This window comes from Pagrus major, chromosome 12, assembly GCF_040436345.1.
Source record: "Pagrus major chromosome 12, Pma_NU_1.0".
NCBI lineage: Eukaryota > Metazoa > Chordata > Actinopteri > Spariformes > Sparidae > Pagrus > Pagrus major.
The window spans coordinates 28569055-28593911 of NC_133226.1; the positions used below are offsets into that span (position 1 = coordinate 28569055).

At 44.3% G+C, this 24857-nt stretch overlaps 2 protein-coding genes across 2 annotated transcripts; one reads left to right on the top strand and one right to left on the bottom strand.

Annotated features, from left to right (window-relative positions):
- Nucleotides 1-350: 350 nt before the first annotated feature.
- capslb (calcyphosine-like b) lies at nt 351-8600 on the top strand. Its single transcript, XM_073477547.1, has 5 exons — nt 351-535; nt 1686-1862; nt 5898-6075; nt 6150-6359; nt 8335-8600. Exons 2-5 carry the CDS (start codon nt 1726-1728, stop codon nt 8434-8436), a joined length of 627 nt encoding a protein of 208 aa, XP_073333648.1. The 5' UTR covers nt 351-535; nt 1686-1725; the 3' UTR covers nt 8437-8600.
- Nucleotides 8601-8791: 191 nt separating this feature from the next.
- On the bottom strand, nt 8792-16022 carry il7r (interleukin 7 receptor). The gene is made up of 8 exons (XM_073477540.1): nt 15407-16022; nt 12633-12765; nt 12386-12540; nt 11779-11930; nt 11530-11698; nt 11345-11432; nt 11186-11258; nt 8792-10919 (listed from the first exon to the last, which is right to left on the bottom strand). Exons 1-8 carry the CDS (start codon nt 15495-15497, stop codon nt 10527-10529), a joined length of 1254 nt encoding a protein of 417 aa, XP_073333641.1. The 5' UTR covers nt 15498-16022; the 3' UTR covers nt 8792-10526.
- Nucleotides 16023-24857: the final 8835 nt, after the last annotated feature.

Sequence of the window (24857 nt, forward strand, 5' to 3'; positions counted from 1 at the left end):
TCGTTAGCAACATTAGCCAACGAACATTTGACTCATGACTCATTAAAATGATCTTCGGGACTCACTGAGACACTTCCGCCCGTGAAGACGGTTTGAAATCTGAGTTCAGGTGTTTGTACCTGTCAGTGGTTCAAGTTCGCCACTAAAACGGAAGATATACAGTTTTTTAGTCGTACTAGTAGTATAATATTTATTGATAACGTGATGTTTTTAATGAGCTCATTAGGCTCTGAACAGCCAATCACAGGACAGAACATTAGGTCTCCATGGTAACCACGGATTGTCTGGAGTCAAACTTCCTGTTTGTTGTTTCCAGCTGAGGACGGAGACGTGACGTGTCTGAGCGCAGCACATATTTATATTAATATTGTTTTTATCTTCATGTTCTTCACACACAACTTCCTGTCGGCACGAGGTTCCGAAGACAAACACCCGGAAACAAACTACTCCGATCTCGCGGGAAAAGTAACTGTAACGTTGCCGCAGTATCAGGATACCACAGCCGATCATCAGCAGAAGTACTCAGATATTTCATGTAAGTCAAGTAGAAATACCACGGTGTGTAAATACATTCACACATCACGTCAGTCAGCTGAAAGGACAGGATACCAGCAGAATGTACTTAAAGTATGAAGAGTAAAAGTACTCATAATGTAGAGTAGAGTATTTATTTAGAGTATTATTGTGTTTTTTGTCACTAACGAACAAATGTGGATATATTATTTATATACTTAATTATATACTGGGTATATTAGAACTGTTACTGTACTAAAAAGTATCCAAAAGCAGTAATGAGATGTAACTAAGTACATTTACTCAAGTACTGTGTTAAAGTACCATTTTGAGGTAGTTATACTTTACTTGAGTATTTCCACGTTCTGCTACTTTATTCTTCCACTCCACTACATTTATCTGATAACTTTAGTTACTGGTTACTTTACAGATTACATGCTGCATTAACTTTTACTTTTGATACTTAAGTACAGTATTTGCACAAGTACAGTTTAAAGGTTGTGGAGTAATACACACAATGCTTCCCTCTGAGATGTAGTGGAGTACAAGTATAACATTCCAAAAATTAAATACTCAAGTAGAAGACCTTGAATTTGTACTAATACAATACTTGAGTAAATGTACTTAGTTACTTTCCAGGTTAAACACTGGTAAATGATCATAATGTAATAAAGTACAGGGGAAGTGTTTTGTAATCATCTCGGTTACACAAAGTACCTGTTTGTTGCGTTTTATGTTTCTGCTGAGGGAATGTAACTAAGTACATTTACTCAAGTACTGTACTTAAGTACTTCCACTTTCTATTAATTTGTACTTCCACTCCACATGCACTCTGAAGACAGATATTGTACTTTTTACTCCACTACATTTATCTGATAACTTTAGTTACTAGTTACTTTACAGATTACTTTATTCAACAGTGACTGTGACGATCGTCTAACTCATAGTACAACATACACATACAGAAATATATGGATCAGGTACTTTTACTGCTACTTTTGATACTTAAGAACATTTAATGTCAGATACTTTCAGAGTATCTGAGTATGTTTGCTTTAGAGTAAAGATACCTTGTGAGTTACTCTCAGAACAAACCGGTTCTGTTGTTCAGACTGACCCAGACGCTGTTGAGTTCTGTCTGATGAAAACAGTCTGACGCTTCTCACCATCAGTCCTGTGAACCTCCATCAGCTCCTGCCGCTGGCGTCAGTGATGGCCGGGACGTCGAGACACGACAGAGAGATGGCGATGAACGCCAAGCGGCGGCTGTCTGAGTGTTCGGACCCGGTGGAGAGGCTGAGACTGCAGTGTCTGGCCCGAGGATCGTCTGGTATCAAAGGTCTGAGCAGGTGAGCTCCACAGCAGCCAATCAGATCGTTTCAGTGAGTCCACATGAAGACGGTCAGTGAGTAAGTCAGGCTCAGCCATCATCTCCTCCTGATGATACAGAGTCAGGCTCAGCCATCATCTCCTGATGATATAAAGTCAGGCTCAGTCATCATCTCCTCCTGATGATATAAAGTCAGGCTCAGCCATCATCTCCTCCTGATGATATAAAGTCAGGCTCAGCCATCATCTCCTCCTGATGATATAAAGTCAGGCTCAGTCATCATCTCCTCCTGATGATATAAAGTCAGGCTCAGTCATCATCTCCTCCTGATGATATAAAGTCAGGCTCAGCCATCATCTCCTCCTGATGATATAAAGTCAGGCTCAGTCATCATCTCCTCCTGATGATATACAGTCAGGCTCAGCCATCATCTCCTCCTGATGATATAAAGTCAGGCTCAGCCATCATCTCCTCCTGATGATATAAAGTCAGGCTCAGCCATCATCTCCTCCTGATGATATAAAGTCAGGCTCAGCCATCATCTCCTCCTGATGATATAAAGTCAGGCTCAGTCATCGTCTCCTCCTGATGATATAAAGTCAGGCTCAGCCATCATCTCCTCCTGATGATATAAAGTCAGGCTCAGCCATCATCTCCTCCTGATGATATAAAGTCAGGCTCAGCCATCATCTCCTCCTGATGATATAAAGTCAGGCTCAGTCATCATCTCCTCCTGATGATATAAAGTCAGGCTCAGCCATCATCTCCTCCTGATGATATAAAGTCAGGTGAAGTCTCGTAGTCCACAGAACATTTCTGGAGCTTCACAGTAAAACAGAGTTGCAGCGTTCTGCTGAACAGCTGAAGCAGCTGGAGATGATTTGAACATCAGATGTCTCCATGCAGCTCGTCTGCTGTGATCACAGAGATCAACCTGACCTGAGGAGACGATTTTTATTAACGTTTTATTAAATGTCGTGTTCGGACCATCGATGGAGGAAGTCCGGGGTCTGAGGCGCAGGATAGAAAACACTTGTTATTAATTCTTTCATTCACGTCTGAGTTGGCTTTTATCTTTTACAACCGAGGGCTGTTTATAGAATAATTATTACACTTCACTTCAAGCACAAGTACAGAAGTGACACTGCTGGTTTGAATGTTTATGACAACGTGGATCTATAATTGTCATTTGATATGAAGTGAAATTAAATGTTAGACGTATCATTGTGGAGAATAATAAACACCTCACCATCTGTGTCACCAGGCTCCACAGTGTTTCCCACACATGGATCAAAGTTTCCGTAAATGTACGCGTATTTTTTAAAAAACATCCAAATTTATTCTCAAAAAATCTCAAGGTCTACAAATGAGTCGGGCTCATTAATAGTTCAGTCTGTCAGTGCAGAGCTGGAGGGCTTGTGGTTATGAAGAAGATGCCAAGAGACCTGATGTTTTTTGACAGGCTTGATAAAGGGGAGTAGCTCTGAAGAGCTTCCTGTTTGACCTGTCGCTGGATGTCCGTGTTTACTTCATAGTGACCTGGGTCGAACCGTCTGCTATACGCTATCTTTGGGTTGACGCACATCGCTCTGTACACAGACAGAACAATCAGCGTAGTCTGAGATGTTCTGTGTCAACGGACTGATAGGTGCTGTGTACTTCAGCTGACAGACGCTGCTCAGAGGAAGGTCACTAACTGTGAAGGGAAAGTCCTTCACAGTGCTGCTCCTCCGCCCATCAACAGCTCCATCGTCCAACACATCTCACAGTCTGTGACGCCTCACGTGTACAAAGGCTCAGTCGTCTCCTCAGACAGCTGCTCCCTCACAGCAGCTTGATCAAACACACAGGAGGAAATAGAGCATCTGTCGGGGACTATTTTCAGTGGCGGATGAATCCACCTGTGGTCGGTCGTGAGTGTGGGTGGCAGCAGGACGGTGTTATGTGTTATGATGAGTGTTGTGGTATCATTTGCATGTAACCACACATGTTGTTGTTATCTTGCCCTGTTTTATTTCACGTGTTGACCTTTAACCTTACAGTTTATTACACCTTTAGCACTGTGAATTATGACCTGGCCTAACTATGAACTGTTTGACTTACTTTTGCACAGTGACCTCGCTGAGTTATGTGACGGCGGATGCATGTCAGGTGTTGTGGGTACATCCACGGCTGTCTCTCCAGCTCGGTACTGTTTTGGGAAAACCTCCGTTTCTCGGTGTATCTCTGAGTGAGCTGTGAACTGTGACTCTGTCTGTGACTCGTCGTCAGGCTCTGCCAGGGTTTGCTGGGTGGATGAGGCCTTTCAGCTCAAACTGGTTAACTCTGTTTGTTCTTTGCTTTTACCACTTTATTAAATTACACAAAGACAACCTTGTGTGAATCATCTATTATTTGTTTACTTCTAAATAAGAATTCCCACCACACAGATCTCTTACTTGATGTGAGAGACTCACTGATGTTATCATGAAGTGTAATGGTATCGTTTAATGCATCCACACAGTGTGTGTGTGGTGTTGACGATGTGTGTGTGAGGTCACAGTCTTCCTGTGATACTTGAGCATAGCGCCGCGCTGCTCTCCAGCCTGCAGGATGTTGTCATGTCTTTGGTTTTTACTGTCACGTCACCGTGTTGTTGTTGCTGATCCTGTGGTTTTGTTGTTGATGCTCAGCTGCTGTCACAGCGCCGCGTTAACACAACTGCTCAACAATCACGCTCAGTTACAGGCTTCAGCTCGTGAGGGAAATTCTCCAATGTCCCTTATTATTTTGAAATGTTATGAAACCTAACACTTGTAGATGCAACATTAGTATGTATGTAAAGTGAAATCTTGTGTCTGTTGGCTTCAGACATGAGTTCTGTCTTATGACAGTCATGTGGTTGCAGAGTATAAATAGATGTAATCTTGTATTGTACATTGTATAATATGTTGTGAGAATTAACATAAAGGAACTTAGTTAAGCAGCTCATCCTGAAGGAGGTGTGTGAGGCCTCTTCTGTGTATGTGTTCACAAATGAGAAGTAGTGATGTGAGTCCACAGATGACAGAGAGCGTGTGGACTCACATCACTACTTCTAATTTCAACTTTACATTTCACTAAAGAGTCTCAATGCACGACTTTTACTTGTATCCTAGTACTTTTAAACGGCGGTGATGGTACCGTAGCTTCACCGCTCCAATAGAATAATGGAGCGGTTCATACAGATTCAGTCTTCTGTTTCAACACAAGTCTCACATTAACTACATCGTCCATAAACATCAGCTCATGTACAATATTGTTACTCTGGGGTTGTGTGTTCTCCGTCTGCAGCCATGTTGTTCTGACCCATAATACCCCTGACATGACATGACCTCACCACACCCCGTCATTACCCACAATGCCTCAACCCGACTGTGACCCTGTTACTTCTGCAGTAAAGACCTGATGGAAGGAAACAGATGTTGAAACACCATCAGACACATTTCTCATGATGAAACACAAACAGTGAACAGATCAATCAAACTGTCCCTGAGACGTCCTCCGCTGACTGAGCAGTGTTCAGGTACTTTTACTGTAGTACTCCAGTTTACTGTAACATCGTACTTGTACTCCAGCTGGAGTCACTATGACCTCACAGATTATAAATCAAACATCATTTTTAAACTACACAATGATTTGTAATAAGTTCATTTGAACCCTCTTCCACCAGCTGCAGCATTGAAATGTTGTTGACACATTATTTAATCAATGACAATCTATGATTTTTTTTTTTTTTTAATTAACAGGGTTCTCAGTTAATCTGTACATCAATTAAAGATGTCACACATTTTTAAATACGCAGGTTCATACATGTAGGTATACATGTACAGATGAAAATCAAAATATAGTTTTTGATTTGCTCTGTTGGTTTTGCTTCTTGTGTCACTGGGTGTATAAAATATGAATAAAAAGACAAAAATGCATAAAAACAACGGAAGATACCTTGTACCTCCTGACGTTAGAGGCAGAACACAGCTGTTTCTGTTCTGTGGTACAGAAACATGAAATATCTTCATCCTGTTCCGTCTGTCAGGACCTTTAAAATCATGGATGATGACAACAGCCGCTCTCTGGACCTGAAGGAGTTCCTCAAGGGTCTGAACGACTACGGCATCCTGATGGAGAAACAAGAGGCCACAGCTCTCTTTCAACAGTTCGACCGCGACGGGAGCGGCACCATCGACTTCGACGAGTTCCTCATCACTCTGAGGGTAAATGTACTCACTGTTACTGCACAGCTGACGCCGTGTCGTGTTTCTGATCCCCTGTGATCATTTCTCTGCAGCCACAGATGTCTAAGGCCAGGAAGGAGGTGGTCATGCAGGCGTTCAGGAAGCTGGACAAGACGGGCGATGGCTTGATCACCGTCGAGGACCTGAGGGGCGTTTATAACGCCAAGTACCACCCCAAGTATCAGAACGGGGAGTGGACTGAGGACCAGGTGTTCAGGAAGTTCTTGGACAGCTTTGATTCTCCGTATGACAAAGATGGACAGGTAAAAAACACTGACAGGCAGCTTAAAGGAACAGTTCACCCAAAAATACAAAACCCAGGCATCATCTCCTTCCTCCATGTTGATGAAAGTCAGGTGAAGTTCTGTAGTCCAGAACATTTCTGGAACTTCACAGTGAAACATTCTCCTAAAGTAGCTGGAGTTGAAGTAAGTGGTTCTACTGGTCCTGTAGGAGGGTCTATGGATCCATAAAGGTGAATGTACTGGTCATTAAGGATGTTCTGGAGGTCATGTCAGTGGCCCCTGTTCTTTAGGACGGTCATGTGATAATTCAGGAGGTTCTAGTGCTATTAGGAGGTTGCAGCAGCGATCTAAGAGGTTTTAGGGTTCTCTTAGGTGGTCTTGTGAGTCCTGTAGGTGACTGTAGGAGTCACTGAGGCGGTTCAGAGGTTCTGATCTCGGGGCTTCTGCAGACTGAGATCACAGCAGACGAGCTGCATGGAGACATCTGATGTTTAAATCATCTCCAGCTGCTTCAGCTGTTCAGCAGAACGCTGCAACTCTGTTTTACTGTGAAGCTCCAGAAATGTTCTGTGGACTACGAGACTTCACCTGACTTTATATCATCAGGAGGAGATGATGGCTGAGCCTGACTTTATATCATCAGGAGGAGATGATGGCTGAGCCTGACTTTATATCATCAGGAGGAGATGATGACTGAGCCTGACTTTATATCATCAGGAGGAGATGATGACTGAGCCTGACTTTATATCATCAGGAGGAGATGATGGCTGAGCCTGACTTTATATCATCAGGAGGAGATGATGGCTGAGCCTGACTTTATATCATCAGGAGGAGATGATGGCTGAGCCTGACTTTATATCATCAGGGGGAGATGATGACTGAGCCTGACTTTATATCATCAGGAGGAGATGATGACTGAGCCTGACTTTATATCATCAGGAGGAGATGATGGCTGAGCCTGACTTTATATCATCAGGAGGAGATGATGACTGAGCCTGACTTTATATCATCAGGAGGAGATGATGACTGAGCCTGACTTTATATCATCAGGAGGAGATGATGGCTGAGCCTGACTTTATATCATCAGGAGGAGATGATGGCTGAGCCTGACTTTATATCATCAGGAGGAGATGATGGCTGAGCCTGACTTTATATTTTGCAGTTTGGGTGAACTGTTCCTTGAAGCTCTGAGGTTTTGTGTCTGCAGGTCAGTGAGCGTGTCAGCGTCTCTGTTACACCTGAGTTGTCTTTATTGATGTGATGTACATTGATGCTGCTGTTGCTCTCTGAAGGTGACCCAGGAGGAGTTTATGAATTATTATGCTGGTGTGAGCGCGTCCATCGATACAGACGTCTACTTTATTGTGATGATGAGAAATGCCTGGAAACTCTGACTGAGCACCGTTCTGGTAAACAAGCTGTTGGTTCGGTGGTGGGAGGAGGAACAGACTGAAACTGAATTTTCCCCACAGAACGTCCTCACTGTCTCATGTGGAAACCTTCTGCGCAGTATATTGTATGGTTTCTGTTTATAAAATAAACCACAAAGACTAAAGACTAATGTAATGTGTGAAGATGATCAGGCTCGTGAACCATACAGCATACAGACGTCAGAGGTTTGGTAGCCGGTGTTTCTCAGCCTGTTTCTGCTCAGAGATTTACAGACTGTTTGACTGTCGCTCAATAAAACTAAGTCATCCTTCTCACTCACACACACACTGCTCACTTGCTGTTTCCATCCAAATAAGCACATTTTCTTTTTTCTTATAGCTGTATAAATATCTGTTAATTATCTGTCAGTATCTTCACAAACACAATCCTCCTGAACTTTTGTTCTTTTGACATTTTTAATTTGTCAGTGGATGGAAACCAGCTGCTGCCTGATCAATGATCTGACCTTTTCTCTGCCTTTCTCTTCGTAGTTGAACTCTTGGCTCACACTCGACTGACTCTGACCGTCGTCACGCTGTAAAATCTTTCCTCTGATCGACAGGTGACCAAAGAGGAGTTTGTCAACTACTACTGTGGAGTCAGCGCCTCCGTAGACAGCGACGTCTACTTCATTCTCATGATGAAAAACGCCTGGAAGCTCTGACAGGAAGCAGCAGGATGCATTTATTATAAAGGAGCATCACGTTGTGTGAAGTAGCTCTCGTCTCATTCTGTGCTTTTATTTGTTAGAAAATGTCTCTAAATGAACGTAGTCTCATAGTTTAATAAAAATCATCTTAAAGCAGTTCTGTGTAGTTCTGGAGAAGAAATTCAAAGTCAGAGTCTCAACATTTACAATATTAATGAGTTAATAAAACTGTCTCCATCAGTGAATAAACAAGATGATCTCAGAGTAAAATAAGGTCCCAGAACACTGTTTGAAGCCAGAAAGGTGGCAGGGTCCGCCACATATAATCAAAGTAAAACTCCTTTTACGGTCAGTTTGTTTATTCAGTTTGTCTTCTCATTAACATTTCTTCACCAAAGCTACAAACAAACTACAGGAAACAGCATGTTTTATAAAAGTCTTTTTTATTGTACGTTGATATGAAACATTATACTGAAGGCTTGTTTAAATAAAATCACTGTGTCGTCACAGGTACAATCAGACATGCGATCATATTTACAGTGTGTTTAGACGAGTTGAATCCTGAGTGAAATATTACAATCAGACAGTGAAGCGACGTTCTGTGTGTCGACCTCAGCGTCGCTGTCAGGAAACATTAGGTGGAGGTTGTGTCGGACACGTTGAGAAGCAGCTTTGTGTGTTTGATGTCGGGTTGTTGCAGCAACACACCCACATCTCTCCTGCAGACTCGGTGTGATCATCACGATGTGATCCACTGAGCGCTTCATAACCTGGAGAAGAACCCGACCCACTGAGACTTCTCCCACAGTTTTCAGTGCAGATATGAGCAGCTTTCTTTCAGAGGACCTCACTGCTGCTTGTATGTTTCAAGAATTGCAGTTAATCTTAAAACAGACGGGTGACAAATAAAAGGCAAAACGTAAGTGCAAGACACACGAGAGCTCTGAATGTTTCCAATCTACAACAAAAATCTTCAGATTTTTTGTAGATTAGATCTTAATCTACTTTAATCTGTAGCTTTGGTCAGTTAGGAGATTTTTAAGGTGGAGCTTCTGGGGATGCTTCAGGTGGTTCCTGGGCTCATTAAAGGGGTCTAGTTGTCTTGTTATTGGTTCTTAGAGTCATTGAGGAGATCTAATGATCCTCCTGGTGGTTCAGGTAGTTTTTAAGAAGGTATCCTTGAAGTGCTTATAGGAGATTTGTCACCCATCTGTTTGATCCAAATCATTATATCATTGTCGGACTTCCTCCCAGGCAGCCTGGTTGTGACAGGTAGACTTGAACCAATCAGCTGTGTGCTCTGGAAACAAAATGCTGTGATATGTAGTAAAACATACAGAAACACTAGTTTGATCCTCTATAGTTCCTGTAACAACTCCAAATGACTTCATGAGGAGGTTTGTGAGTATATGATGTGTAAAATAACATTAAAATATACTTGATATAATCATAAACTACAGAATACAAAAGACGCTACATGTCAGTACCTCGGGGTCAACAGTCCATATTCATCAAGCTGCTGCAGGTCACATGTTGGAGCCAACTAAAAGTCCTTCAACAAGCTGACGGACTGAGCCTTTACCTGCTGCTAAAGATAATCGCATCAAAAAACTTTGATGTGCCTTTGCAGAATAATACGTCACGTCACGTACGGATTGTTCCGAGTGAGACCACGTAGCAGATGTGAGTCGATCTTTGTCTCTGATTGGCTGATTGTCCGTTCCTGATCATAAATCATGTGATCACATCTTCTCTTGATAAATGTGTGACATTCACAACGGTTTGACTCCTCAGTTGGATCTGTAGGTCAGTGGGTCCCATTCATTCATTCATTAATTAATTAGTTATTAATTAATTATTATTTATTTTTGCTGACGGGGTCCAGAGGTGGACTGGGTTGACTGCCATCCATTGGGTGAAGAATAAAACAAAAACATATTTTCTTTCCTTCTTGTTGATTTAATCGCTTGAATGTGATCTCATGTATCTTCGGACGTTATAAGGTTTGGACCTGCTAATTTATTAAAGCATCCTGAAGCATAATTCTCAGAAGTTTGATAAAGTCCTGGTTCTGTTCATCCGTCAGTCCCTGTTCCTCTGCTGATCTACTTGATCTGATAGAAACTGGACATGGTGACGTAGGCCTCCTCCTGCTGGCTCCCTCCAGACTCCTCAGCTTCATTTCCTCCACCGCTGCACTCAGGCTGAGGGCTGAGAAGTCTCTCCTCCAGCTGGGGGACGTGGACGGGGGACAGACTGGTGCTCTGGAGGCTGTCCTCTCCGTCGGAGGAGCTCCTGCTCAACAGCTCCAGCTCCTCCGTGCTGACGCTGGTGGTGCTCCTGGAGGAGTCAGAGCTGTGGGTGGAGCAGGCAGGATTGGACCGTGTGTCTTCAGCAGCAGCAGCGGTGATCGACGGCTCTGTCTCCTCCTCTGTTTTCTCCATGGGGTACACCTTGAGAGCACTGAACACCTCAGGTTTGAAGTTGAGCAGGAGGCCCTGCAGACAACAGGAAAAATCACAGCAGGTAATTATGGGATGGGCGTTTTGTTGTTTGAGGAACAAAAACAACTTTAAGCATCGTGATGCTTCAAATACTGACAACTCGTTTAACACTCGGTCACAGCAGCATTTAAAACCCCCATCAGACATAGAGTCATAAATCTTATGACCACTGGATGGAGCTATCACCCGATCCTTACTGAGAGATTTCACATTTGACGCTCTGGTTTTTCTTTGGATGACCATCGCAGTAAAGGACTCACTTTATTTGGCTTGCAGATCTGCACCAGTGTGTGTTTAGGGTGCGGGATGCTCGGCCACATGAAGGTAAATATTCTGTGAAGGAAAGAAAAAAGAAATATTAACGTACGACACGCAACGAAATCCTCTGATCTTCTGACAAGGAAACAAAGACTTCATACTTGTTTTTCCAGAACAAAACAACACTGGAAGTCACCACCACCAGAAGAACAAGACACACAATCAGTGTGTACGTCTCCGTGTGCTCATCTGTAAAAAGAGAGGCCAGAGGTAAATAATGTTGTTATTCTCCTCTGACGTTGTCTTTTATCTTCTCAAGAAGCAGAATGAGTAGAAGCTGACTTACTGTCACCAGCAGCAGTAGAGAAACTGAACGTCTCACTCCACTCGCTCCAGGAACCCTGCAGAAAATTCTGCGGTATGGCTCGTACTTTGACCTGGTACGTTGCGTTACTTCGGAGGCGCTCCATGTCAATCTTCAGGATGACGTGGTCTGATGAGGAGACGTTCTGATACTGTGGTCAAACAGGAACAAACTGTGAACAACTCAACCATCGCCGAGCAGAAAGAGGCCGCACAAATCAAACAATCTTACTATGCTGCTGCTCGTGTTCCAGATGTGCAGCTGGAAGAGCTGATTGTCTACTTTCAGGTAATCTTTGTGGTACGGAGTGTGAATATAAATGAAAGTCTGGTCGGACTCCTGGTTGAAAGTCACGTTCCACACCTGAGGACTTTTCGGTTTAACTGCAGGGACACAACAGAAGACAACGATGAGGTTGACAGCGACCAACATGTCCTCATACAAACAACAGAACCAGCTGTTTGCCACAGAGTCACAGAACAACATGACCATTGGAGAGTACCAGTGACTGCGTACCGGACGAACATGTTGTGAAACAGTCGCAGTTTGGTCAGGTCAAGGCTACAAAACAAAGCTCTTTATAAGTCTGTAACTGAAGTTGAAAAGAAGTGTAAAACACTTTGATTTTGAACCCTGTAAGGACGTCACCTGGACGTCACTGAGGAACGTTGAATACCAGAAGTCTAAAAAGACGTCATGGTGGCTCCACTGGATCTTTGAAAACGTTGTTTTGAGGTGTTTTTGCTCAGAGGGAACTGTCTCAGCTTACTCGACCACATGAGTCAGGACACATCCTGAGGTCTGCACACACATCAGGAGCTCAGCCTGGAGCCGTTACCTATTTTCTTCAGGTCGATCACGGTTGAAATCCCGCCTCCTCTCTTCAGGTGAGCCGTCACATTGAAGAGCAAGACAGGGTTCAGAGCTTTGGAGCTGACGGTGTCCCCGAAACCCTCCACACAGTTCTCCTCCATCACGCTCCAGTCGGTGTAGCTGTGGACACAAGAACAGAGCCGCGTGTCATCGGCCGAGTCTCCTGTGAGTCCTGTGAATGTGTCACCAGCTCCGACTGATGTCTGGTTTACCAGGCCGTCATTCTCTCTATGCCGTCAGCTTCATCGTCTTCATCATCCTCGCTGTCGCTCCGCCCTCCAACCAGCCGACAGGTCAGATTGCTGCCGTCTATCATGATGTGGGAGGTGCAGCTGAGTCTGAGCTCTGAGGAGGGAGAGAGTCAGAACAGTGTCATCCACCCGTCATCCACCCGTCAACCATTACCCACCCGTCATCCACCCGTCACCCATCATCCACCCGTCACCCATCATCCACCCGTCATCCATCATCCACCCATCATCCACCCGTCATCCACCCGTCAACCATCATCCATCATCCACCCGTCATCCACCCGTCAACCATCATCCATCATCCACCCGTCATCCACCCGTCATCCACCCGTCACCCATCATCCACCTGTCACCCATCATCCACCCATCATCCATCATCCACCCGTCACCCGTCATCCATCATCCACCCATCATCCACCCGTCATCCATTACCCACCCGTCATTCACCCGTCATCCACCCGTCATCCACCCGTCAGCCATCATCCACCCGTCACCCATCATCCACCCGTCACCCATCACCCGTCATCCACCCGTCACCCGTCATCCATTACCCACCCATCATCCACCCGTCATCCACCCGTCATCCACCCGTCACCCATCATCCACCTGTCACCCGTCATCCACCCGTCACCCGTCATCCATTACCCACCCATCATCCACCCATCATCCATCATCCACCCATCATCCACCCGTCATCCATCATCCATTACCCACCCATCATCCACCCATCAACCATCATCCACCCGTCAACCATCATCCACCCGTCATCCACCCGTCAACCATCATCCACCCGTCACCCATCATCCACCCGTCATCCACCCGTCAACCATCATCCACCCATCATCCACCCGTCACCCATCATCCACCCGTCATCCATTACCCACCCGTCATCCACCCATCATCCACCCATCATCCACCCGTCACCCATCATCCACCCGTCACCCATCATCCACCCGTCATCCATTACCCACCCGTCATCCACCCATCATCCACCCATCATCCACCCGTCACCCATCATCCACCCGTCATCCATTACCCACCCATCATCCACTTATCATCCTCCCGTCACCCGTCATCCATCATCCACCCGTCAACCATCATCCATCATCCACCCGTCACCCGTCATCCACCCGTCACCCATCATCCACCCATCATCCACCCGTCACCCGTCATCCACCCGTCACCCATCATCCACCCATCATCCACCCATCATCCACCCGTCACCCATCATCCACCCGTCATCCATTACCCACCCATCATCCACCCATCATCCACCCGTCACCCATCATCCACCCGTCACCCATCATCCATCATCCTCCCGTCACCCATCATCCACCCGTCACCCATCATCCACCCATCATCCTCCCGTCACCCATCATCCACCCGTCACCCATCATCCATCATCCACCCGTCACCCATCATCCACCCATCATCCACCCATCATCCTCCCGTCACCCATCATCCACCCGTCACCCATCATCCATCATCCACCTGTCACCCATCATCCTCCCATCATCCATCATCCACCTGTCACCCATCATCCACCCGTCATCCACCCGTCACCCGTCATCCACCCGTCACCCGTCATCCACCCGTCATCCATCATCCACCCGTCACCCATCATCCACCCATCATCCTCCCATCACCCGTCATCCACCCATCACCCATCATCCACCCATCATCCACCCGTCATCCACTCATCATCCTCCCGTCATCCATCATCCACCCGTCATCCACCCATCATCCTCCCGTCACCCATCATCCTCCCGTCACCCATCATCCACCCGTCACCCATCATCCACCCATCATCCACCCGTCACCCATCATCCTCCCGTCACCCATCATCCTCCCGTCACCCGTCATCCACCCATCATCAATCATTTTGTGAAACTTGGATTACACTACTGACTACATTTTTAAACAGGTAATTAGTAAATGTATCAGGATTACTGTATCTTTGACGTAATCCTCCCAACAAATCCTCCCGTCAATTAATCTGTCGATTATTAGTTTTACCATGAATCGATTGATCCTTCCACCAAAAACAGAAACGTTCAGATGCTTCGTGTGGTCTGAGGAGATTCAGTGAGGTGATATGAGTCAGAGCAGCAGAGGATGTGTTTTTACTTCAGAAGCGACTCAATCGATTTGAAACAATCCTTTTTCTGCGCTGCATCAATCATCGGGCAGTTTGCTTCATCGTCTTTATGAACTTTTGTGATCGCTTCACTCGAGCGCCGTCATCAGGTCACATTTTAATGAGTCCACTACTTTAGTTTCTGACCGCAGAGCTGATGAGATTTACATCAGCGCTGATAAACAGACTCCAGCAGACAGAGAGTTTCTGTTTGCAAACCAGTGAACAACTATATTGTATAATCAATCAATCAATCAATCAATTAGTCAACTTTGTGTAAAGATTATTGGTCAACATGTTACACAATCCACCCACAACAGGAGCCTGTTCAGACTGAATGCAGAATAACTTCTGTCCTCCAGCAGATGATTCATAAATACAAACATTTGGTGCCTGACAGACTTCTGAATCCTGAGGATCTGAACATTTAATGATTTTTGTGTGGATCCCGTACGGTGTGAGAGGCGAGGTTAGTAAAGAGGAGTCAGCACTAGCACAGAGACTGAACCAGAACTGATTTTTAGAAATGCTTAAGATCTAAATCACATGTTCTCGTCCTTTTAAAGCATCTTAAAGATGTTTTAAATGATCTTCTCACCCATGTCAGTTTCTCCGTCACCACTCTGAGCCTCAGTTACAGCCGGCAGCAGCAGCAGCAGCAGCACCGGGACCCAGCAGCCGGACAGCATCTCCTCGCTGAGCCTCCTCACTGTCTCCTCACTGTCTCCTCGCTGAGCCTCCTCACTGTCTCCTCACTGTCTCCTCACTGTCTCCTCGCTGAGCCTCCTCACTGAGCCTCCTCACTGAGCCTCCTCACTGTCTCCTCACTGAGCCTCCTCACTGTCTCCTCACTGTCTCCTCACTGTCTCCACACTGAGCCTCCTCACTGTCTCCTCACTGTCTCCTCGCTGAGCCTCCTCACTGTCTCCTCACTGCTGCACAGATAAAGTCAGTCGTGTGGCTGCAGACTCGTGTGGCTGCAGACTTGTGTGGCTGCAGTCTCACCAGCTGAGAGCTTTTCTTGTCAGCTGGCGTGTTTAGAGGAAGAGGGAGGGGCGAGCGTATAGAGGAGGGGGTGGGTAGCGGCTGGTGGTTGGTTGCTGGTTTGCTCACAGGATGTTCAGGAAATCAGAAAACGTCTTTGTTCGACTCACAGCAGGTTCATGACAGGAGGAAGATGAGTTATTGGACAGCGAAGCCTCTGAGCGTCAGGGTCTGAGACCTGCAGCCACTGAAGTGCCTCATTAACGTGCATTCTCTCTGATGACCTGCAGGTGGTGACTCCACTGGTTGCAAACAGAAGCCTGATTGTATGTAAGCTCATGAAAAAATGAGAATACTTTTCACCTGATTTCTGACCTCAGTTGTTTACCAGTGAGTTGATGGTCTCAAATTTTAGTGAAAAGAGACAATGTTTCATGAGCCTGCCTTAAGGCTGGCATTAGGGTTAGGGTTAGGGTTAGGGTTATGGAGCTAGGGTTAGGGTTACCTCCACAAAGGCCCAACACTCATCCTTTAATTCAAACAAACCTCATCCAGTATCAAATAAACAGACCAACCGACAGACCAACCAATCAATCAATCAACCAATCAATCAACCAATCAATCAATCAATCAATCAATCAATCAATCAACCAGACACAGCTGCAGACTAAAACTAAATGGACTCAGGTGTCAGAGTCAATGCTGGTTCGGGGTCGACTCAGGAAGTGTCACGGTTCAGTGTCCGTTTGTTCCTGTTTCCTGTTTTACTTACACCCTTGTGTGTCGCATCCTACTTGTCACTTCCTCCTGTGTGTTTTTCCGTTAGTTCCTCCACCTGTCCGTGTCCCTGCTCGCTCCACCTGTCCGTGTCCCTGCTCACTCCACCTGTCCGTGTCCCTCCTCGCTCCACCTGTCCGTGTCCCTGCTCGCTCCACCTGTCCGTGTCCCTGCTCGCTCCACCTGTCCGTGTCCCTCCTCGCTCCACCTGTCCGTGTCTCTCCTCGCTCCACCTGTCCGTGTCCCCTCCTAGCTCCACCTGTCCGTGTCTCTCCTCGCTCCACCTGTCCGTGTCCCTCCTCGCTCCACCTGTCCGTGTCCCTCCTCGCTCCACCTGGTATCCCTCCTCGCTCCACCTGTCCGTGTCCCTCCTCGCTCCACCTGTCCGTGTCCCTGCCCACTCCACCTGGTATCCCTCCTCGCTCCACCTGTCCGTGTCTCTCCTCGCTCCACCTGGTATCCCTCCTCGCTCCACCTGTCCGTGTCCCTGCCCACTCCACCTGGTGTCCCTCCTCGCTCCACCTGTCCGTGTCCCTGCTCGCTCCACCTGTCCGTGTCCCGTCAGTAGTGTGTCTGTATATAACCTTTGTTCTCCCTCATGTCTTTGTCAGATCGTTTTTGTTTCCCTCCGTCATTCCTCCGTGGTGTCCTGCTCCCAACCTTCTTCGTGTTAGCTCTTAGCCTGTGTTAGCCTGTGTTAGCTCTTAGCCTGTGTTAGCCTGTGTTAGCTCTTAGCCTGTGTTAGCCTGTGTTAGCTCTTAGCCTGTGTTAGCCTGTGTTAGCTTGTGTTAGCTTGTGGTAGCCTGTGTCCGTCTTCGTCCGTCATCCTCCGTCTTGGTCTGTCTTTCCCCGTGTCTCCTCCAGTGTCTCTCCTTGTGTCTCCCGTTTGGTGTGTTTGTAGTTTTGGTTTCTGGTTTCTCTTTTGATTTGTGATTTTGCTTTTGTTGCACTTTGTTTGAGCCTTTAGTTGTTACTTTGTTTTTGTCTTCTGGTCTCGTTGAGTTTTTCTTAGTTCCTCATTGTCTGTAGTTCAGCTTGTTTATTAAAACCTCTTGTTTCGCCTGATCCTGCCTTCTGTGTGTCTGCACCTGGGTCCTCATTTAAAAACACCTTAAAACATAACAGTTCTTCAGTATTTGATTGATATTTGTGAATCGACTGCTCCATCAGACCCTGACTGCAGCTTTGTTGTGATGTCATCAGGACAGATACTGGCTGCTCACTGGTCAGAGTGAGATTATCATGAAACTGGAGCAGTTTGCCTCCTCTTGTGTATAAAATGCACTTTTAAAGTGAGATGATGTCATCGGCTGAAAGAAGAAATGAGTCATTCTTCCTCTGAATGAAAAATAAAACCCCACAGTTTCTGAGTTCAGTACCGTTGGGCTCCCTCCAAAAAACACACTTTAATCTCAACAAACTTCCTGCTTGAATAAAGGTTCATTCAAAAATAAATATAATAACAACAAATCAAGTCACTTCATTGGGATTGTCTCCGTCTCTGCAGCTCTGTGGAGCATTTCAGCCTCTTTTAGCTGCTAGTTTTAATTTTGCAGCACATTTCCTGTGTGGTTCAGTCTCAGCTGTTTTCATCAGACAAAGGCGCTGAACACGACCTGCTGAGCAGCAAACAGCAGACAGACAGTCAGAGACTGGCTGGTGGACACGTAGGAGCCATTAACAGCTAAACAGACTGATGTTTCCCTCCGGAGGAGAGAGAAGAGTGGACACAAACACGACTCCACATGAACGATCATGTTGCTCCGTAGCTGCCGGCTGTGAATGAAACGCTGATGTTCACATGTTGGACAACCAGACGACTGTTTTATAAGATGATTATATGTCAGTTTGTTCTGCTTGAAGTGAACAGCAACATGAAATCTGCTTTAGGATGCTGCAGAGCAAACATCAACTCTTTATCACCAACGCTCTAGGTGTTTGTTTGTTTGTTTGTTTGTTTGGTTGTTTGTTTGGTTGGTTGGTTGGTTGGTTGGTTGGTTGGTTGGTTGGTTGGTTTGTTATATTGTTTGTTGGTTTGTCGGCTGGTTGGTTGGTTTGTTGGTCGGCTGATTGGTTGGTCAGCAGGATTACACAAGATCTGCTGGACAGATTTCCCCTAAACTTGGATGGAGGACGGGTCTCGGCCCAGAATAGACCTCATTAACTTTTGGTGCTGACTCAGATGCGCTGTACTGAGACAGATATATATTAATATGTCTAACCTCTTAAATATCACAAAGTTAGTGCGAGAGAACAAACTGGTTTGAGACCTGCAGCTGAACACGAGTCTTCCTCTCTGCCAAACAGCAACCATGAAGCAGAACATCTAACCAGTAACTACAAACCACTTCCTGTCTGCTCAAGTGATCTGGTTTGTTTTCAAATGAGGCCAGTGTGTTCACATGGTTTACTAGCAGCTCAGCCTCAGGTGACCCTGAGCCAACATGTCTGCCACCTCTCTGACATGTCAGACTGACAGCAACACTTCAGCTGTAACTCTGGATCCTTTCTGCTCTCGTGTTTCTATTATTCACTCCGCTGTAGTTTCATTTCTGCTTCTGATGAATCGTTTGTGTTTGCTGAATGCGTCTCCGCTTGTTTTTCTTCTTCTTTCCTCCGTCAGCTGCTCTCTGTGCACACAACATGTGGCCTCAGCCTGCTCTCAGTGCTTCGGTCGCTTCGAGGTACAGTCATTTGTTGTCAGGTTGTAAAACAGGGCATGCTGGGAAACGCTCTCTGTGCCAGCAGACGATCTCAGAACAGAAACAGAAGAGTTTCAGAGAAGACAGTTTGATTTTCTGGGGGGGCGACCCCCATTCTGACGGTCCGCCATTCTGACCGGGTTATGGTTCGGGTTCGGGTTTCAGGTTCGGAGTGGCGACCTGGAACCGGTTTTCTGTCGCACTCAGCTGTTTCCTGTTGCAGCAGATTTACTGGTGTGAAAATAATACAGGTGAAGTTTTGTAATCAGCTCAGTTACTGGTTACTTTACAGATTACATGCTCCATCAGAGTACGACTTTTGGGTACTTTTTACAACACTGTCAGTTTATCAGAAACCTTCAACATCAACACATCTTGAGATACGTGATTTTCACTGGACAGGAATGGGAGGGAAAAATGTAATCTGAAAAGTAACTAGTAACTTAAGCTGTCAGACAAATGTAGTGGAGTAAAAAGTACAATATTTCCCTCTGAGATGTAGTGGAGTAGAAGAATGAAATGAATTAGCATTAAATGGAAATACTCAAGTAAAAGTACCCTAAATTTGTACTTGAGTTAATGTACTTAGTTACTTTCCAGGTAACAAACACTGATAAATTATGATAATGTAATCAAATACAGGTGAAGTGTTTTGCAAGAACCTCAGTTACACAAAAAACGTGTTTGTTTCCACTCAAGTACATTTACTCAAGTACAAGTACTTTTACTTGAGTACTATTCATATGGGTGCATTTCATTTTAACCAAAGTAATATTTGAACACCATATCTTTACTTTTACTTGAGTATTACTCCACTGTGTGAGGTGTGTGTGTGAGGTGTGTGTGTGTGTGAGGTGTGTGTGCAGGTGTGTGTGTGCAGGTGAGGCCCGGTGCGTTCGAGGGCTGGCAGGTTGGTGCGGCGTCGAGCTCTTGAACGTGTGTGGGCGTCAGCTGTGGTTCATGTCGTGTTCACATGTTGGAGACGAAGTGGATGAAAATCCTGGAGGCACAGATGGAGAGTCTGTTTTCTTCTCCTCGGGAGGACGAGCCGGCGGCGGCTCAGTGTGTGAAGTGAAAGAGTTAAAGCTGTGCAGTAAACACACCCCCGCCCCCTCTAACCACACGCCTCAGCTTCATATCTCAGCTCCACATCGCAAAACATCTTCAGCTGTGGTTTCATGTGTTGGGTCGCCTCCCTCTCTGCCACTGATGGGAATCTGATGAGCCACCTGTTTACACTGAGCTGTGCTTCTGATCCATACATGTACACACACACACACACACACACACACACACACACTGAGTGTACGCTGGAGGTCCAGGAGGTCCGGCTGTTGGCGGACGGCGTGTTCTGATCCCTGATGACGTGTTGGAGGCCTCTGACATGTTTTATGATGCAGTTTGTTTCTCTGCCTGTCAAACTGGAAAAGTAAATAATAAATACTTGTTCATCCACAGTTTATATCGAGTGGTGTCACGATGGTGTGTTTCTGTTGCTAACTGCAGTTAGCATCTCTCTGGTTCCCTCTGGGACATTATTGAATTAGATCCTGGATTATTACAGAAAATAATCTGTGTGTCAAACACAAGTTTCTGATCCTTCCAGGTTCTGTTCATCCAGATAATCTCCACAGATGAACTCCACTCTGTGATGTTTGAAGTGTAAATTAAATGCGTAGCAGTAAAAAGCTAATGCTAGGCTACAAACAGACGACATCACGGTCACATGACTTAAACGTCTCCACCACTGAGCGTCTTACTGCACAATTACTATCCAGGTTTTCTATAAACTGATCAATGTACGAGTTGTAAAGTCAGAGTCAGAACAGTGTGTAACTAAAGTGGCCTGTAAAGACGGACTAGTGAGCAGATGAGTCTCCGTGTTCGCTGTGAGGACGTTTAATGTCCCCGACAACCTCTGTGGTCTCATTTAGACACTTGTTAGAAACCGCTAACTGTTTTTAACACACGGAAGAGCTTTATAATTAAACTGTGGACATTTAATGATGGATTTTATGTTGGAGAACAAAACATGTAGATATGTTCAGCCTGTGGTATTGGGTTTGATTGACAGCTCCTGTCAGTCTGACCTGAGATGAGCAGCACAACAACCTGCGCAGGTTGAATCACACACCTGTGTAGGTGTGCAGGCACTCTGATCTATAACAACATGTATTGATCTGTAATAATCAGTAGGTGATAGGAGGGGAGGGGACACATCAGCTGTTTCAGTGTTTGTGTTTCATGACGTCACTCAAAGACACAGAGGGCAGCTGGAGCGAGACGTCCATGTTGCATGAGGTGTCCACAGTGATGAGTCACAGTGTTCATCATGTGTTCACCATGTGTTCATCATGTGTTCACCATGTGTTCATCATGTGTTGATGTCTGAGCTGAGCCTGAAACTGCTTGCTATGTTTTTAAAGGATGAAGACAAATTAGGAGTTGAGGAAGAGGATGTGGTGACGAGTCATTACTGAACACGTCTCACCTCTGTTTGCACATCGTGCAACACCTTTCTACAGAAATTCACTCGCATGTCAGCGCTACAGACTGCCGTTAGACACAATGCTATGTTTGTGTGTGTGTGTGTGTGTGTGTGTGTGTGTGTGGTGGTGATGATGATGATGATGTGAAGCACAAACAGGCCCTGAGCAGCAGCAGGAAGCAGAGTTTGTAGCGAGCAGCTCAGAGACACATTCATGTGGCGGCTGGAGCTCCGGCTTCAAAGAGCCGCTCAGTTTGGTGTGGCTTCACTCACATTCATCACATGAGATTTACACTTTGGTCTCATGGTATGTGTGTAGGTGTGAAGATGGGAGACAGAAATAGATGTGCCACTTCTACAGGTATACAGGTACATATGTATGTATGGATATATACTGTATGTATGGAAGGACGTCCTGAACCGGAGCAGTTTCTTAACATGGAGACACGTTCACTGCGTTAAATACAAACAGAGGAAAACGTCTGAAACGGAGCTGTATGATGACGTCTCTGAACCAGTTACACTCAATAAAAGTACCTGACGTCAAAAGTAAAAGTAAAAGTAAATGATACATATATTTACTTGTTTTTATATTTTATCAGAATCATTTTTTTAATCTGATCGCTGATTAAATAAATTCATTTAAAAATGTTCTACTTTGACTCTGATGCAGCATGTAATCTGTAAAGTAACTAGTAACTAAAGTTATTAAATAAATATAGTGGAGTAAAAAGAATATACAAAATTTGTGTTTTTAAAATATTAAAAATCAAATCTCATGTTCAGATTCAAACCAACACGTTGGTCCGTCTCTCAGTCCTGTCTGACTTCCTGTATGTGGTCTGTTGCTTCCTACTGAGATTTTAAAACACCTCACATATTTAGTTTCATGTTTCAAACAGCTGCTCACTGTAGTTTCTTAAAACAAACAGGAGGAAATATTTGTTGGGGGCTATTTTCAGTGGCAAATGAATCCACATGTGGTCTGTAGTGAGTGTTTGTGGCAGCAGGACGGTGTGTGTGTGGGACTGAGTCATAATAAACTGCAGTGTGTGTGTTCAGTGTGGTTCACCGCCGATGTGTTTTATGGCACAGAGGAAGAAGAGATCTCAGACTTGTCAGGAGAAACATTCACTGTTGGCTTCAGGCTCAACATGAAATATAAAATGTCACAGTTTGTTTCTATGAGAGTCTGTGTCGGTGTCGTCTGTGTGCCACCTGAGCGACAGGTAAACCACAGACAGCTGGAACAACCGACACACACAGAGCTGCTGTGGGAATCATCCCTCTGCCATGTTCACACAGTCACACACACACACACACACACACACACACACACACACACACACACACACACACACACAAACTCTCAACAACAACCAATCAGTCACATTTCACACATTTGAACTGTTTTACCACCTCGTGGTTGGTTGCCTCCGCTCCAGTCATGTTGCTGTTCTGAGCTGTGGCGTTGAATCAAGGACTGAACAGTTTTGGCAGAATATTATGATGTCACAGTGAAGTTGACCTTTGACCTTTGATGTCATCAATTTATTATTTTATCCTGTTAGACATTTGTCTAGTAACTACTATAGTGATGTGTAGTAACTACTATAGTGATGTGTAGTAACTACTATAGTGATGTATAGTAACTACTATAGTGATGTGTAGTAACTACTATAGTGATGTGTAGTAACTACTATAGTGATGTGTAGTAACTACTATAGTGATGTATAGTAACTACTATAGTGATGTATAGTAACTACTATAGTGATGTATAGTAACTACTATAGTGATGTATAGTAACTACTATAGTGATGTGTAGTAACTACTATAGTGATGTATAGTAACTACTATAGTGATGTGTAGTAACTACTATAGTGATGTGTAGTAACTACTATAGTGATGTGTAGTAACTACTATAGTGATGTATAGTAACTACTATAGTGATGTGTAGTAACTACTATAGTAAAGTATAGCAACTACTATAGTGATGTGTAGTAACTACTATAGCAAAGTATAGTTACTACTATAGTGATGTGTAGTAACTACTATAGTGATGTGTAGTAACTACTATAGTAAAGTATAGTAACTACTATAGTAAATGATAGTAACTACTATAGTGATGTGTAGTAACTACTATAGTAAAGTATAGTAACTACTATAGTAAATGATATTAACTACTATAGTATAGTAACTACTATAGTGATGTATAGTAACTACTATAGTGATGTGTAGTAACTACTATAGTGATGTGTAGTAACTACTATAGTAAAGTATAGTAACTACTATAGTGATGTGTAGTAACTACTATAGTGATGTATAGTAACTACTATAGTGATGTATAGTAACTACTATAGTGATGTGTAGTAACTACTATAGTAAAGTATAGCAACTACTATAGTGATGTGTAGTAACTACTATAGTAAAGTATAGCAACTACTATAGTGATGTGTAGTAACTACTATAGTGATGTGTAGTAACTACTATAGTGATGTGTAGTAACTACTATAGTAAAGTATAGCAACTACTATAGTGATGTGTAGTAACTACTATAGTAAAGTATAGCAACTACTATAGTAAATGATAGTAACTACTATAGTAAAGTATAGTAACTACTATAGTAAATGATAGTAACTACTATAGTATAGTAACTACTATAGTGATGTATAGTAACTACTATAGTGATGTGTAGTAACTACTATAGTGATGTGTAGTAACTACTATAGTGATGTGTAGAACTACTATAGTAATGTGTAGTAACTACTATAGTGATGTGTAGAACTACTATAGTAAAGTATAGTAACTACTATAGTGGTGTGTAGTAACTACTATAGTGGTGTGTAGCAACTACTATAGTAAATTATAGTAACTACTATAGTGATGTGTAATAGCTACTATAGTGATGCGTAGTAACTACTATAGTAAAGTATAGTAACTACTATAGTGAAGTATAGTAACTATAGACAACTGCAGAAAACTGAAACTATAGAATTTTGCTTTTGCTGGAAAAACAAAGTATTTTATTCATCATGACACAGATGAGACGGCCGATTCATTATCAAAACAGCGCAATTATCAAACATTTATATTTATGA